Source organism: Hippocampus guttulatus, chromosome 14 (genome assembly GCF_054856545.1).
Source record: "Hippocampus guttulatus isolate MCC_2025c chromosome 14, RoL_Hgut_1.0, whole genome shotgun sequence".
In the NCBI taxonomy this organism is placed as follows: Eukaryota; Metazoa; Chordata; class Actinopteri; order Syngnathiformes; family Syngnathidae; genus Hippocampus; species Hippocampus guttulatus.
In genome coordinates this window covers 7,816,689-7,834,174 of record NC_141274.1, presented here as the reverse complement: position 1 = coordinate 7,834,174, position 17,486 = coordinate 7,816,689, and the positions used below count along the sequence as shown (strand labels likewise).

The following is a 17,486-nucleotide window of genomic DNA, read 5'->3' as shown; positions in this document are numbered from 1 at the left end:
GATAGTCATGTGTTTAATGAGTCATAATTCCCTACACCCTCTTTGAAATACTAGCCAGTAGCCAACATTGGGGCTTATTTTGGGATCCTCTTGTGCCAGACTTGAGGTTGAAACTGATGAGTCACACCTGCCGAGATCCAAACTCAGGTAGGTTAGGCCCTGCCCCTTCCTCCTCCTTCCCTCCTCCCTCCTCCTCCGCCTCTTCCCAGGTGAGTCACACACAAAGGAAACAAAACAAAAGGTTTCAAAGACATCATCTACAGGTAAAATCATCGCATTTATCACCCCGGCACATGACGAGGATGCAGTTTTGCAGGGCGTGGTTTCATATGTGTGTGTGTTTGTGTGTTGAAGTTGTCTTGCTGGTAACAATGTGGGGTGTGTGTTATTTAGTTGAGGAAATTGTCATAATTGATCTTTATTATGACTGCAATATGTATTCATCATTATAGTATCGCTATTATTGTTGTTGGACTGGTGGACCCGTGTTTTAGCGAGCGCGTCTGCCTCACAGTTGGAAGTTTCAGGAATTCAATCCGGGCTCGGGCCTTCCTGTGTGGAGTTTACATCTTCCCCCATGCTTGTGGATGCGTGGCTTTTCTCTAATTTCACCCGTCGCGTGAATATGAGTGTTTGTCTTTATGTGCCCTGCAATTGGCCGGTGACCAGTCCAGAGTGTACCCTGCCTCTCTCCCAAAGTGAGCTGGTATAGACTGCAGCTTCCTCCCTGACCCGAAAAATGACACGCCCATTTGAAAGTGGATAGTTGGATCGTAGGATTGTTCTTATTCTAGTGTATAAGACACTTGACTGTTTAACACACTTATCGCAAGATGTTCCCTCAGGACATGGCAGTGCAATAGAAGATCTTTGTGGAAGGATCAGAGGAGTCAACAAGTAGGAACATGCACAAACATTACAGCTTGCAAAAGTTTATATTTAGAAAGTCAGCCAGTCAGTCTACGGAATGGCAGCATGATACTGGGCATGCTGTTGCGTAAAGTTCCAGTCGGAATGAGGTGACGACTATTAAGTCAAGTAAAGGAAAAGAATTCCGTTTGGACAAAAGAAAACAATACATAAATGCAATTAAGAGTACATTCATGAAAAATACATTGATTTAATGCAGTATAACACAAACCTTTTATAAATCTGTGTTTTACTGTTTGTACTGTTTTGTTTTTAATTTACTTTTTGATGTATTGTTATAAAAGGGAATAGGTCTGTTTTTATATTTATTTTTAATCTAAAAATAATATGGATGCATGCATTTGAATTTTTTTTAAAGAATCACATTACAAGCACACATGACAGATTATTTTTTGTAGTAAAACTATTGCACTATTGTTTTTTTTATGTTGGGCATGCAAGTGGTACTTAATGTAAAATATTTCAAAAACTTGGATTAAAATATTTGGTTTTATTATTCTTTTAAAAAATACTTTAAACCTATTTTGTTTTCAGTTAAATTTTAAATTAAAAGAAAGTGAAATGCAGTGCGTGTGAGTGTTTTTTTAAATGTTTTGATTTATTTGATTTACTGTACTTGTATTCATGGTACAGGACTACATATATTTTTAATTGCGGGGAACAATCAGGTCTAAACTCACTGAGATGTTTCCAGGTCATTGAAATAAAATATCGGGAAATACAAACGGCTTCGTCCGAGAGAGAAAAACGTTCCATGTAAGATTAACACATTTGAGTGACATATTTTGGGGAAATACACTCAAAAATCTGTTCGTGTCACGCCGCGGAAGTTGTGATGAAGGCGGAAATTTCGGAGCTTCAGTGGGTGCCCTTGAACGCCTCTGTAACTGCAGATGCGTTGCGGGGTGTGGTGAAAAGTTTGGAAAATCTCAAGACAGGCATTCACTTTGTGTTCGTGTGTTCGGATCTCAGTGACAGAGGAACAATTGCGAGGTTTGTCAAACGCCATTAATGACACAATTAGCATTTCAAATGCTTTCAATGTGCTCGGCATTCATTGTTTTTGAACGGCTGCTGTCAAGCTAACAGCGTTTAATTAAATGTCTGCCGTTTATCTGTCATGATTCAGTGTTCATTGAAACATAGAAAAATGCGGACTTATTTTGTTTTGTAATTCACCGGTGCCTCTCTGGAAGCACATGATAATTGAGGAAATGGGTATATTCGCAGTAAAACAGACAGGAAATATGTGTTTTCATAATTAAGTAGTCACTAAGAAGCAACTTCCGCGTGACAAAATAATCTAAAAAGTAGATCTTGAAATTCCTCTTGGGAACGTAGCGGCTTTGGGTTAACAAAAGTAGCCTCAATGTCACTTTTTTAAATTCCCCTGCGAAAAGTGACGAGTGTTGTTGTATCTTCGTTGTGATGCTCTTTCTGTGTGCAGTGTATCTGTTTACTACTGCGCCCTCGTGGCCAATGCGTACACCCAAAAATGAGCAACACAATGTCAATTGAATCCGAGCAGAAAATCATGATCCAATTCCGAATTAATTATTTGGATTCATTTTTATGTGTTTTTTTTTACTGTATGTTTTTCTCAGTGGCATGCAGTCTTTACTGTCCTAAACACACGATCAAAAGCACTGACCTAGATTTATAATTGACATGGAATTTGATTTTGTTTCCAACAATCTTTGTATTCATTTCATGGTGTGTGACATGTAATGTCCATAGAAGCAAAAAAAAAAAAATCCAAAATACTGGGCTGATCATTTTAATGTTTTCAGAGGTTGACGTGGGCATGAGTACAAACGTGCACATTTTGTGATGATTGGTGGAAGTTATTGGACATTGAGGGATGTTCAGCTTTTTTTCTATAGCAAGCGCCTATGGAGAGGAAAAGGCTTAACATCCATAAAATCATAAATATTGTGGCGATCATTTTAATATATTCAGAGATCGACGTGGGCATGAGTAGAGCTATGTACATACATTTTGGTGATGATTGATCATAGTTTAGACTTTTTTATATGAAGCATTTTAGACTGACCCCTATGTCCTCCAGGAATGTGTTTTCTTTCATTTCAGTGGGGGAAGTTGATTTTGAGGTACAAGTCTAGTTGCCGCTGTAAATGCAAATGTGATAATCAACTTCCATCATTTCACAAGCATGTGGAAGTGTTTACCATACCGATTACGTTAATTTTCTGAACATTTTGTCTCGTTTTAGCGAAGTGAGATGGAGATGATGAAGCCTGAAGCCAAAAAGAAAAAGCCTGTGAGAACGAATGGAAACATAAAAAAATCAAATGGAAAAAAATCACATTCCTAAGTTAAATTTCTAATGTTCTGTGTTGTCTTCACAGTCCAAACTGCCTCCCTGGCCTCCAGAGGTACATACTACGCACCGTAAACGACTATTTGCAGAGGTGTATAATCTGCGTTTAGTTAAAATAGGACTTTTTGTTTCAGCCTCAAAGAATCGATGCAGAGAAATTGGACAAGCCCACCCCTGTGGTTCCTCCGCGACCCAAGCACAATGTTTGTACCAAATAGTGTTTTACTGTCAAAAAAGTTGTGAGACGAATAAAGGTTTTTTTAAATTCTTATCTTAAAAAAATGTTTTGAATCCTTCCTTGATTTTTTTTGGAGGGGGGGTTCTTGTTCAATGTCTTTTCAAAATTATAACTTTTTGAAACTTTATTTTGGTTTAAAACACATCACCTCAAAGGTTGATTGGTTGATAGCAAGTTGATAACGTCTTGGAATATTATTAAATAATTATTTTGGTGTACATGTATGTGTGTGTGCAGGAACTGAGTCACACACAATATCGCCTGAAAAGATTAGAAATGGATGGTGAGGTAAGTGTGTTATTTGTTGAAATCTTGTCAACATTAATTTATTTCCTGGCATCTGAAATTTTAAAAATCAGGGTTGTCCATGAAACATTTTAAAAATCAGTACAAATCATAGATTGTTTGTGGTGTCACTCGTTTCATGGGATATCGCCAACTAGTGACCCGGCGTGCGCATTGAAGTGTTTATTTACACTTTTTGACGTGAATGTTTTCTCTTGGTGTCATGTTACTTTGGCCCTACTTGTGGTGATTACAATAGACAACACAAATAACAGTGGGGGAAAAAAATGTTTTGGACGTGATTTTTCAGGCCAGTCGAAACATGACCCAAAGCGAGACAAAGGAGAAAAAGCCAGAAACTCCCGTACCGGCGCCTAGACGAGCAGAAAAGGTCTTGTACCGGTACTGTCACAATTGAACAAATTAAAGTCAAAATTGACTTCCATTTTTTTTTTTGCGTGCAGGAGAGGAACTGGACTCCGAGACACAGTCAGCGCAACAGCGACCACAAGCAGGTACACCATCTTCTGATGCCATCTCGATGTTGGCCGCCAACACTTGGTCCTCTTCTTTCTTCAGATTTCTGCCGGAAGTGTCCAATCAGATGCAGCTACTGACACCAAGCAGGTTTGTCACCACCATGATTACAATTTTTATTCACCGGTACATATAATTTTCAACATCATTCGTTCCCCTCACACATAGTCCATCTGTCCTGACGGCCAAAGTTTGACAAAGCCTGAAAGACAAAAAAAATGTCATTCATTGTAAGCAATGAGGCTGCTAATGTTAATCATGCTAATAATGTAATGCTAATCATGCTAACACAGTAACGCTAATCCACAGTACTAACCATCCATTTCTTGTCCGCTTTTCCTTACGAGGGTTGCGAGCGTGCTGGAGCCAATCACAGCCGTCAGTGGGCAGTAGGCAGAAAACACCCTGAACTGGTTTGCCAGTCAATCGCAGGGCACACATAGACGATCAACACTTTTGCACTCACACTCACACCGAGGGACAATTTAGAGTGCCCCATTAACTTGCCATGCATGTTTTTTGCATTGTGGGAGGAAACCGGAGTACCCGGAGAAAACCCACACAGGCACGGGGAGAACATGTAAACTCCACATAAGGAAGGCTGCAGCCGGAATTGAACGCTGCGCCTCTGCACTGTGAGGCGGACGTACTAACCAATCGATCACCATGCCACCCCTGTACTAACCAGTTTACTTTACATTGGGGATGGGCAACTGGCAACTGCAATATGCTGACTGATTTTCAGCGTGTTAAATCAAGAATGCCGTTGATTTTGAATATGTCGAAGCAACGCTTTTGTGCACCGTCCAGGATAAGATTCCATGACTTGTACTTTGTATGAGAAGCTCAGAGAAAGGCGGCCTTGATGGTTGCATGGACTCTCTGGCTAAACGTGTTTGTGGGAGCGTGTGGGCGTGATTGTGTGCAAGACACACATGAACACATGCAAATCCAAACGTACCCAAAACCAGTTTTGGGATTATGTGACTCACATCGAGGTATTTACTTCAGAGTCATGTGACTGACAACCAGGACAGAGGTGATGACGCTCCGGACAAAAAGACCACATCCACCAAACCGGTATCTGTCGCTCTCTGTCCTTTTGTGTGCGTGCGTGCGTGTGTGTGTGTGTCATGTGATCGTGTGTGTGCATTTGTGTGTGTGTACTTGCCTCCATTTGTGTGCATGCTTTTGTGTAAATGTGTGTGTGTACCTGTGTACCTGCATGTTTTTGTGTTTTTGTCTACTTTTCTATTTGTAGTTGAGTATGCGAGATGTGACAGCGTGTGACTTTCGCTCCACAGGGCGTCCTAAAGGGGGTGATGAAGCACCTCAAGTCCACAAGCAAGGTACGAGGTCCACCCCAACGATGATGACATCATCATGCGCGCAGACGTTGAAGTTTGCCCTCCTTGAAGGTCGGCGGCGGCAGCGGTGGCGAGGCACCTCTCGATCCTGACAAAGAAGCGACGGCTCAGGAAAAGGAACGGACGGACGGTGACAAAGTCAAACAGGACAAAAGTGCAGAATCCAAACAAGTAAGACATGATGATGACGATGATGAAAAAGAAGGCTGCACGTTATCTCTATTCTTACATTACAAGAGATGGTACACATACTCAAAAAGCAATGTAACAAAAGTGTTGCCTTTGATTGACAGTTTTGGTTCCATCACAACAAGATGAATTTTCCTTCATTTAAAAAACAAAACAAAACATTGTTTTATATTTTCACCGGATTTTTATTGTATGGAGTTTAAAAAAAAATACTGTCTTTATGATCCAAACGGCATTATGCAAATGTTTATCTTTTTATTTTTGGTGTATTTTATTTGTATTGAATGATAACCATCATAATAATCGTAATAGCTGATTATTGTTGTCTTTTATTACTTTTTGAGTTTGATTAGAAAATAATTTTTTTCTCTCAACAGAATAACATGAATTTTTGATGATTTTAATAACATGAATTAATTTTTTTTTTAATTTCACTAACCTCTTACTACAATAATAACAATTATGCAATCAATTACATTTAGCATTTTTTAACAGGATAACTTTGATTTTGATTCAGTTAATTTATTTCATTATTGTTTCTTATTGCATTAAAACCCTTCATTGTATCCCACCAGGAAAAGATTAATTTGTCTTTTTGCTTTTATTCTTTTTCTAATATTTAATTGTTTTATAAAGATTTCAGAATTTTTTTTTTCAAATTGATATTTTTGGGTACCATCATAATTTTTTTGTTTCCAATTATTTGAAGTTTATTTGTTTCTTGATGTTTCCTTTTTATTATGTAATTGTGCATTAACCTTCCATCTGGTATTATTATTATTTAAATTTTTTTTTTTTACTAAATAAGGATATTTTTGCATTCATTTTTAATAACAGTACTTGAGAACATAACATAAGGCCAAAAACATGTATTATTGATTTATTTTCAGGACTTCGGTGGTCGCTTTGCTGGAATGTTGCGGAAAGCTGCTTCAGTGACGGTAACTCATGTCGTCTCTTGCTGTGACTCTTGTTATTGTTTTAGGTCTTTCCATTCATCACCATCTCTTCAATTATTATGATTTTTTTTTGGGGGGGGGTCAGGTCGGGCTAGTGGACAGCGATTCTGAGGAGACTGATGACCAGAAACCGCCAGAACAATCGCATGCTGGGTTTTTCAATGGGATGTTCAAGAAGAAACCTGCAGAAACGGCTCAGCCGGACGAGGTCAAACTACTTCCAAAAACATGAGTGCCTTGACATACGAATGACCGAGTTCTTTGAGATGCGAGCTGGCGGTTGCTGTCGGCAGACTTTTTTACTTGAACTCGCGAGCGCAAACTTGAAACACAAAAACTCTATGGTGGAAGGTGACTGAACTCAGTTCGAAACAAGCGACAGTTGGGCAAATATGATTGGTAAACTCTCTTCAAAAAAAGGAGCCTTCAAAGCTGTTTATTTGCACTCAGCTGAAAGTTAGTGTTGAACTCAACATCAAACAAAGAGAATTACCCATTGCCAATTGGAAACAACCAGATAGCTCCAAGTAGCTTAATGCTAACAAACAGCGGGAAACACTTTAGCGACACAGGCTAACAATTTGAATCTGTATGGCAGTAAGTATTGTTAACCTTCAGCAATCCGATTTTATAAGGGAACAACATGTGCAAAAAGTGAAGCCCCTTCAACATTCTTTTGTGGATGTTCTATTTCAGGAACAGCAGCCGGGTATCCGTGGCGAACTGTCAGACAGCAGCGCCAGTTTGTCCGAGAAGGCCGCCTCAGAGGTCAGCTGGTTGTCGTCATCTTTTATCATCTTTGTGTTTGTCCTTAATATCACAGACAAGTGTGTGGATTTGCGTTGCAGGAAAAAGGAGGATTTTTCAGCGGAATTCTCCGCAAATCTCCCAAGCTTCCCAAAGAGACGATACCCAAGCAGGCGAGCCATGCAAAATATTGTTTTTGCACAATTCCAGATGGATTATGTCCCCGCAGGGCTCCTGTAGCCCGCATTGCTACTAGCTCGTCTGGTTGGTTACAAGTTTGTTGTTTTTGCTCGTAGGATCCCGAAGAGCTCTGCGGTGATCTCTCGGGCAGCACAGACAGCCTGACGGACAACAAGGTGAGCTTTTGTGTGTCTTTTTTTTTTTTTTTTAAATTGTTGATTTTTTTTCTTGTTTTTATTCTGTTTATTTACCATAATGGAAATATGTCATATACCAACAAGATTTATCCATTCAGGGTTTTTTTTCAGTCGATAAAAAAGTGTCATTAACTTTGTCATATTTATTTGATTGATTTTAGTTTTGTGTGGGGGAGGGGGATTCAACATATTGTTATCAGATTGACAAATAGTATAGCTCCTGCCTTGGATATTGTTTGTGTAGGAGAAAGGAGGGTTCTTTAGCGGATTTCTCAAGAAGCCGCCCAAAGCCGATACAGAGGTGCAACTTTTTTTTTTCCTCTTCTCTCATCGATGACATTTAGGATGATTGTGTTGTTTTATTCGTAAACAGTGCGAATCCTCGTCCGCACATCGTAATGAATCTCAAGCGTGATGTTTGATTTTCAGGAACTCACGAGCACACAAAAAGAGCTTTCTTCGAGCAATGAAAGTCTCCCTGATGTCACAAAGCCCAAAGTGAGTTCTCTCCTAGTCGTTTTGTGTGTTTTGGAAGAGCTTGGGTGTGTCTCAAACTCAAGGCCCGGGGGCCAGATCTGGCCCGCCGCATCGTTTTATGTGGCCTGCGGAAGCTAAATCAAACATATCAGCTTCCTTTTCTTGTTACCAACACCCCCCCCCCCCCATTACAGCAACTTCAACCGTAGTTGAACAAACCGTTATTCCCGACTTTATACACCGTAGTTTCCGTCATAACGGTCCTCCGAGGGAAACGGTACCTCAATGTGGCCTCCAATAAAAATGAGTTTGACACCACTGTCACAGAAGATAACTCGTGTGTTTTTTGCATGTGTTTCAGGAGAAAGGAAGCGCGTTCGGCGGAATGTTCAAAAAGTCGCCTCGAACAAGCGAGGTGCCCAACGCAGAGGAAGTGAGAAACGTCCCGCCCAATCTTTGCTCCTGCACTAATGAAATCATTTTAATCTTCACTTAGACATGAATGTACTTCCAAAATTGTTGCAACCAATTTTAGATTGCGAAAAAACAAATTCCAGAGTTGGACAGTTTTTAATCACAATAGTTGTCAGTTCATTTGTTCACGTTGGCCAAATTATGATTAATATTTTTTTTTAATGAGAGATGGAAGAAAAGTTCTTAATTCTTTTTTTCCCCACTGATTCCAAATCGGCCTCCTTTTGTAATCGATTAATTGTCGATTTAATCATGTATAAGAGGACTTGCGAACGATGGTGACTTGAGATTGAGGATTCGAGAGATATGCAAGAGAGGACGGCATAGGAAATGAAAAAAAATTCTTTATCTTCTTTTTCATCCTTACTGAACAGCCTCAAGACGATGAGCGCTCGCTGGGCAGTGACGGACCCTCGGAGGAGAATAATAAGGTGACCCTTTTTTTTCCCCAACTTTCTAGTGCACCATGAAAGCCTATTCATGTGATGCTGAAAAATGTGTTTCAGGAAAAAGGAGGACTATTTGGTGGATTCTTCAAGAAGACCGCCAAAGCATCTCAACCTGACCAGGTAAACACTACACATTAATGTTATTCTTCACAACTTGTTAAATTCAAACGAATAGGATAGGATTACGATCTGGTTTTCCTTGTCACTTGCAGGATGAGAGCGTGGAGAAAAAGTTGTCAGCCAGCAGCGAGGATTTATCGGAAGGAAAAGCAGTACGGAATAGAATATTTCATATTTCCATATCAATCCACATCAAATGTGTGGCCATGGTCAACATGGTGTGTTTTTGTGTGGGACGGTGGGGTCAGGAGAAAGATCGAGGGCTCTTTGGCGTCTTCCTCAAAAAGACCCCCAAAGGAGACAGGCCTGACTCACCGGTGAGTGTTAATTTCGAATTATTTGATTTGATTTGATTTGCTTTTTCCCCCACATCTGAATCAATCGCATGTCCCAATTCCAGGATAGTGAGGAGGACAAGGAGCAAGCAACTACAAAGGCAGTGGGCGGCGACGATGTGGCCGATAGGGACGTCCCCAAGGTACCAAAAAGTCAGATTTGATGACAATGATACCGCAGGAAGGCATTGACCGACGAAAAAAAAATTACTCACAAAAACATTTGCCTCTCTTGGGAAATATTAATTTGAATTGTTTTGTTTCATAATTGAACATATTACCTTTTTGTACTTATCTGTATTATTGGAGTATTAAGTGTGTTTGTGTAATATTAGTTGTTTTTATTTTGCTAATTTCACTCCCCAGTGGAATATTCGGGGTTTTTTTTTATCTGACTATATTTTAATTGTATTTTTTGAAATAATTAAAAAAGGTTTTTTGATTTACTTTAATTACTTTGAGGTCAATTTATTTATTTAATAAAATATTTTCTTTATTGAATATAATAATGTTATTTTAATTCTTATTTATTGACTTTTCTATTCATTTTAATCCCTCAATGAATATCTGTGGAATATTTACTTAGGTGCAGTATTACTTATTTTTGTCTTATTTTTAATTTAATGATTTATTTTTTAAATACTCAATTTAAATTGGATCTCTTTTCGTTTTCCTTAACAAAACAAAAAAAATAATAATTCATTGCCAATTTTAACCTTCAAGAAATATTAGTGGAATATTCGTTTCATTTACACCATGTGCAAGATCAGAACTTGTTGTAATTTACAGCTTTTTAATTCCGTTTTTTTTAACTTCGAAAAATACATATCTTGACTATGTTGTATTAATTTTAATCCTGCAAGGCATTTTACTAGGTTCTAAATTATGTCATGTATAATTCGGCGTTCATGTGTTTTTATTTTTTATTTTTTCCAGGATAAAAACCTTTTCAGCAACATGTTCAAGAAGCCTCAGAAGCCTACAGAGGGCGATAAGGTGCCTCCCTCTACCAAAAATGTTTCGTTCGTAATTCATTGATGTACAATAGTAAGGAACTATTTGGTGTGGTTTTAGGAAGCGCAAGTCAAGAGTGAAGCGGCGCCATCTGGGAGCTTGGAGAACTTGTCCGAAAACGTCCCCAAGGTTTCAACAAAGTCCGCTTGATGCTTTGGCTTGTCGGTTGTTTGAGATTTGACCCAAAAAAAGTGCACTCTTAGGTGAAAAAGGGAGGCCTGGCGGGCATCTTCAGAAGATCCAACAGCCAAGAGAACCTGCTGGATGAGGTCAGCATCACTGAAGTGCATTCGTAACCGTGAGGGAGGTGGAGAAATCTTATGTGGGTGGCCTTTGCGGGGCGCTCTTGTCATCTTGGCAAACAGGAGAAAGGCGGACTCTTCGGCGGACTCAAGAAAAACACCAACAAAGCGCCTGGCGAGGACCAAGCTGCAGGGGTGAGTTGGCTGCCTGATTTTCCATTGTTTTTTTTTTTTAAACACTCACTCATCATTTCAGGACAAGGAGAAGTCATCAAGTAACGACAATCTATCAGAAAACACCAATGCCAAGGTAAAAGTCGAACATTTACATGAGGAATGACCCTTCCCTGCCCCCCCAAATAAGGAATCATCAATGGATAAATAGTTGTACTTATTTTTTCTTGCATTTTTAGATCATTTTGTTTGCTTTTTGTGTAATTTGTAAACATATGTAAGTTTTGTTAATTTCTGTTTTAATGTACAGTATATTTATAATAGTTTTTAAAAAAAGTTTCAGCCTGTATTTTTTTAATCTAATATATTAGTATTATTAGTTATTTCCCAAATATTTTAATATTTCCTTTTTTATTTACATTTTAAATCTTGTATGAGATCTCTTTTTGTTTTAATTAATTTTCCTCTGAAAAATGTTTTTTTAAATGTTAATGGTAATTTTTTTATTTAAACCCAATTCTAATATAATAGCTAATCTAGTTAAAAAAACATTAGATTTTCTTTCATTATGTTATTCAAATGTTTTAATATATATATATATATATATATTACATCGTAAAAAATTTAGTTGTACATATAATTTTACATTGGGAAGGGGTTTTTGTACGTAAATGTCACATTTGTATATTTGTTTTTTTTTTAAATGTGGTTTTATATAGAAACATTAACAGTAATTTTTTGGGTCAAAATTCATTTGGGGGGTATTTTTTTGTTCTTACATTTTTTTTATCTGATCATAACAAATTTTTTTTCTAGGGAAAAAGTATTTTCAGTGGCATGTTCAAGAAAGCGCCGAAAGCAGGCGACGAGGTGACAACACCATAGATGCTGATTATTTTTCTTGTTTTTGTTGTTATTCTCAATTGTTGTTGTATTATTGTTGCTCTGCAGGCGTCAAACGGCGATGAGGAAAAGAAGCTCTTATCGGCCAGCAATGAAAACTTGACAGAAGAAAATGCACCAAAGGTGCAAACGATGGTGACAGACGTCACATTTGGACTGTTTTCAGCCCTTTTAATGACACAATATTTCGTTCCCAGGAAAAGATGGGAGGTTTGGCGGGAATGTTAAAAAAGTCGCCCAAACCAGCACCACGCTCCCTCGCCACCAAGGTGATTTCCGAGACGATCTTCTACTCTTATTCATTTGATAAAAGAATCGAACGTCGCATCTTTTTTTTTTTTTTGCTTCCAGGATCCTCTTAGTGATGGCAAGCAGGAAGAAAGTGTCAAGGTGAATGACAGGAGGAAAATACTTAATAATCTTTTTTTTTTTTTTTTTTTTTTGATGGACGTTTGAAACTTCGGATACATAGGCAAATAGACAGAGGGAAAAGGGGCAAGGGTTAGTGGTTAGGGGGGTAAGGGGTTAGGGTTCATTGATTTATTTAATTACATTTTAAATAAACGTTGAATTGCATTTATTTTCTTTATATTTTGACAGACATTTGGAACAAACATTAGTTGTGTACGGGCAAAACGATGCTTTTCCAACTATCACTGAAGAGAATTGTATTGGTTTTGGTCTTTTTCCTCCAACAAGGATGACTTGTCAGGAGACGAATTAGCAGGCCCTCCTTTCGATCTTGAAGCTGCCCCTGCAAAGGTGAGTAAGTACACGGTACACATTTGGAATCCTTTTACAGTAAGTGTGATTGACGTGTGGATAGACTGTATAGTATATGTGAATCTCTGTTTATGTCTCACAGGAGAAAAAAGGAGGCTTCACTGCGATGTTCAAGAGGACGCCCAAAACCGCTGACAAACAGGTTCGGCTGTTTTTCAAGTCACATGGGAAGATGAGTTCACACGCTCTAATGCCCCGTTAACGCTCGCAGGACAATGATAAGGACGAGGAGCGGGCGCCATCTGCGGGAAGGGGGCTGAAACGCAAAAGGACTATCAAGAAAAAAAGACGAGTGAGCGTTTTGTTTTGTGAAGTTGCGATGCGCAAAATGTTTTCTCGGTCTGACTGTCATGTCGCTTTTTTTTTTTCCTCCTCCAGGTTGTATCCTTCAGAGTCAAGACAACTCTTCCCAGGATGTCACAGGTAACCCCTCAGCCAGTTTATCTTTGCAGAACAACATTTAATAGCATTATCTATGATGGGCAGACTCAGGAAGCCTTGCCTGAAAAGACACAGGATGACGACCATTTTGCTTTGAGGGAGATATTTTGAGGCCCATTTCCAGTAGAGATTGCCTGCAGTTTTAAGTTTTCATTTTCAGTGATATTCATTCTCTTGCTTTTTGCTTCTCAGGCCCAAGAAAAGATGCCGGTCATTGAGGAGAGTCTGGAGATGCAGGAGATGATACCGGCACAGGTGAGTTTCTTCATCTCCTTCCTCCTCTTTACTATGTACTTTGAACTGAGGTCTCGTGTGACAATCATGTATGATGGAGGTTGGACTTTTTTTTTTGTATATTTTTTAGAGTACAGTTGAGGTCCAACCGGTGGAGATGGCCGCATACCCAACTGGGGGAAACCCACTGGAATCTGAGGAGGTGTGTGTGCGCCGCCACCATCCACATCCCCATCAGCATAACATGACAACATGAGGTCGAAGTTGAGTGTTGTGTTGTTGTTTTTTTTCCTGCAGGAGAACGATGGCCTGATGGAATGGTGGAAAAATGTTGAAGGTGAGTGTACCATCTTGTTTTTTTTTATTTTTTATTGTTATCCTGAAAAAGATTTTCATTCTCTTATCTGTCTGACGTGGTTTGTCTTGACTTCCTGTCTCCACAGGTTGGGCCGAGTGGAACGAGACGGCCAATTTCCAAGAAGATGAGGAGGGAATGTATGCACACTCTTAGTTTTATGGTTTATTGATTATAAATGGGTGGGTGGATTGATGGATAAATCCAGGTTAGGTGGATGGATGGTTGAATTTTATATGATGGATTTGTGATCTATGGATGCATGGATAGATGATGGATGGTGGGGTGGATAAATGATAGACGGTGCTTGGTTAATCGATGATGATGGATGGATGATTGATAGCTGGTTGATGGGCCTTTGGTTGGATGGATCAGTGTTGGATGGTGAGATTGATGAGTGGCTAGATCAGATTTACAGAGATGAATGGAGTGATGATACAGTCGATAGATAGTTGGATTGGTAGATGGACGATTGGGTAGATTAAAGACGGATCATAGATTTAAACATGAATGACGAATGGATGTGTTTACTCATTCGTGGATAATGAATGGCATATATCGGTGACGGACAGATGACAGATGGAGAGCTGAATGGATGGATGGATGTGGACAGATTGATTGAATGGATGGATGGATGTGGACAGATTGATAAATAAGTGGATAGATAAGAGTTACAGATAGTAACGGATTGTTGGATGGTTGAGAGGGTGTCTGGATGGATGAATGATCCCGTCGATTGATTGTTAGAGTTTTTGATGGATCGATTGATGTTGGATGGATGGATAGGTGATACATTAATGGGTGGTGTAGGTGACTCGTGATTGGTTGATCATTGGAGGACGTATAGAGGGAGAGTAGTAAATGTCATATGGTAGCGTATATGCAGTCGTGAATGTAATGCAGGTTTACCCATTGAAGTGTCCCTTCATGTCAATGTCTGCAGAGCAATGGAGGAGGCGGCCGACCGTGTCTACATGGCAGCGCGCCTGTTTGTGCGCCTCTTCAACCAGCGGGGGGCAACCTTGCAGCACTGCATCCTTGAGCTGCTGGCCGTTGCCGATAACGCAGACCAGTTCCATAAAAAGACGATATCGGCAGCCGTAGGCGGAGGCGTGGCCAGCGTGGCTGGCAGCCTGACGACCATCACGGGGCTCATCCTGGCGCCATTCACCTTTGGCGCCTCCATCATTGTCACGGCGGTAGGCATTGGCGTGGCCACGGCGGGCAGCATCACCTCGGCCACGGCCAACATAACAGACGCCGTCCACTCTAACATGGACCGCAAGAAGGTAGAAAAGATGATCCAGGACTACCAGGAGCAGATTAAAGACATCCGCGAGTGTATGAATTTTGTGCAGGAAGGCATAGACACCTTGCAGGAGTGGGACTTTGAGAAGTACTCGCAGAGTGCTGCCAAGAAGGCCCTGAACCACAACATCAAACATGTGGTGAAGGAAGGCGGCCGAGCGGGAAAAGCCCTAATGATCAACACTGATAAGCTCATTAGCACTGTCCAGGTTCTGGGTGCGGGGGCTGGAGCAGCCAAGGCCGCCCAGGCCATCAGCGTCACCACGGGGGTCATGTCGGCGCTCTTCCTGGCCCTAGATGTCTTCTTCCTCGCCAAAGACTCCCATGAACTGCGTAAAGGTGCCAAGACCAAATTCGCATCCAAGATCAGGGATGTGTGCAAGGAGCTTCAGGATGGCCTCCTGGAGCTCAACAAGGTCAAGACTCAGCTGCAGAAGACCATGGACGGCATCGAGGTGGAGGAGTATGAGGAAATCGAGGAGGTAGAGGTGGAGGTAGACGATGAACTGGAGTCAGATCCCAAGAAGCTGGCAGAACTGGAACAAGAGCTGGATCTCATGGAATTAAAACTGGACAAACGGATTGAGGAGGGCAAAATCGCAGAGAAGGAAGGTGAGTCCAAGGAGAAGAAGGAAGGGTTGAGAAAGAAGGACAAATTGGACAAGGAGACAGAGAACCGGACCACGGCTTCGAAGGAGAAGCAAGAGAAAGAAACGGCAGCGTCGTATAAAAAAATGGAGGAGAAACCCAAAAAGCAGGATCATGGTGGGCAAGATACATATGGTAGAACAGGAGAATCCCCAAAAAATACAGAACAGGAGAGAAGCCTCCTAGAAGATAGGGGGGAAGACGCATTGACCAGAACAAACAACTCCCGTACAAAGCCGGAGCATGAGAAAAGACAGCAGGAAAATGATGAGAAAGAATCACTCGGCAGAACGGAGGATTCCAAAAGGAAGTCAGAACGTGAGAAAAGTCACAGAGGGCTGACGGTGAATCCCGAAGGAAGCGTTCATATCGATGAGTGGGCCAGTCAGGAGAGAAGAAGCAGCGGATACGGATCCAAACGTGAAAGCAAAATGATGGATAGCATTCAAGCAAAAGACCGGAGGACAGAAGACACAGGAAGTAGAGAAGGATTGGACTTGGACAAGGGCATGACAAGGGACACTCACGGGAAAAGCGATGAACTGAGGGATTCGCAACAGAGTCGAGATTCGAGCCGGAGGGACCACACAGAGTGGAGGATAGCGTCCAGCCACAGGAGTCACCACAGGAGAGCGGAGGAAAGGGCGGGAGACCAAGTGCGCGGCGACGAACAACGAATGAGCCGGACCGAGAGCGCCCAGAAGAAGCTTGAGGGAGGCGGTGACCACGAGGAGGATCATCGAGGGAGCACAGAGAGTCACAGGAGAGGAAGTGACCGAGTCAAGACGGGAACTGACAGGGAGAGGAAAGGAAGTGACGGGGACAAGACAAAAAGTGATCATGGGAGGAGAGGAAGCGACAGAGAGGGGAAACACAGTCGTCGAGGTTCTCGGCATTCCAGTGTCCTAGCGGATGATGGACTTTATATTTAGATTTCTAGCTCTTTGATGTCTTTTAAACCAGTCTTACCGTTAATTGTCACATTTTTGATGAGTTGTAAATGTTGGTCCTGCTCTTGTGGGAGGATTATGGACAAAAGGTAATGCACTGTAGTTAGTGGTGAACTGACAGTTATTGGGAGAAGCCACATCTAGGGTTTTTTTTTTCCTTAATAGAAAAAAAATCATTCTTATGGTCCAGTCTTTGATTTAAAGACCTTAGCAAGACCATGGTATCTTGGTTCTCGTCTCGCCTTGTCAATCTGGATGTCTTCCTGTCCAGGTCTACAGCAAGGTTTTGGCATTTTGGTCCAAATGTTCTTGCCAACTCCTTGAGCCAAACCGAGGTCATTTGGACAGACCTAGATTTTTCGGTCTAAGGCCATAGCAAGACAAGGTCTTGTTATTCTTTAGTCCGCATCTTTTAGCCAAAGTTGTGAACATATATTTTTTAAAATTTTTGAGATAGGTACATTATTCAATTTTTTGTTTTTTCATTTCATCATTTTAAAATTAAACTATATTTATCTTATGGTTACAACTGACGTTTTTATATCAGACAGTGTACTTTTCACTGGTGTTGGTTTTCTTATTGAACAAATAAATTATTTTATATGCCAA

General features: G+C 40.6%; 1 protein-coding gene across 1 annotated transcript; it reads left to right on the top strand.

The window, feature by feature from the left end:
• Positions 1-1,818: 1,818 nt before the first annotated feature.
• Positions 1,819-17,486, top strand: LOC147194798 (uncharacterized). Its single transcript, XM_086128503.1, has 42 exons — positions 1,819-1,923; positions 3,164-3,211; positions 3,300-3,326; positions 3,406-3,474; positions 3,747-3,797; positions 4,105-4,185; positions 4,259-4,309; positions 4,374-4,421; positions 5,343-5,411; positions 5,636-5,680; positions 5,750-5,869; positions 6,778-6,828; positions 6,932-7,054; positions 7,543-7,614; positions 7,695-7,766; positions 7,890-7,949; positions 8,215-8,271; positions 8,400-8,468; positions 8,809-8,880; positions 9,296-9,352; positions 9,428-9,490; positions 9,583-9,642; positions 9,739-9,807; positions 9,891-9,968; positions 10,762-10,821; positions 10,900-10,968; positions 11,043-11,108; positions 11,205-11,276; positions 11,338-11,391; positions 12,072-12,125; positions 12,207-12,281; positions 12,356-12,427; positions 12,510-12,548; positions 12,858-12,920; positions 13,024-13,083; positions 13,153-13,233; positions 13,320-13,364; positions 13,575-13,637; positions 13,747-13,818; positions 13,914-13,953; positions 14,060-14,111; positions 14,915-17,486. The coding sequence occupies exons 2-42, from the start codon at positions 3,173-3,175 to the stop codon at positions 16,857-16,859; spliced, it is 4,485 nt and encodes a 1,494-aa protein (XP_085984629.1). The 5' UTR covers positions 1,819-1,923; positions 3,164-3,172; the 3' UTR covers positions 16,860-17,486.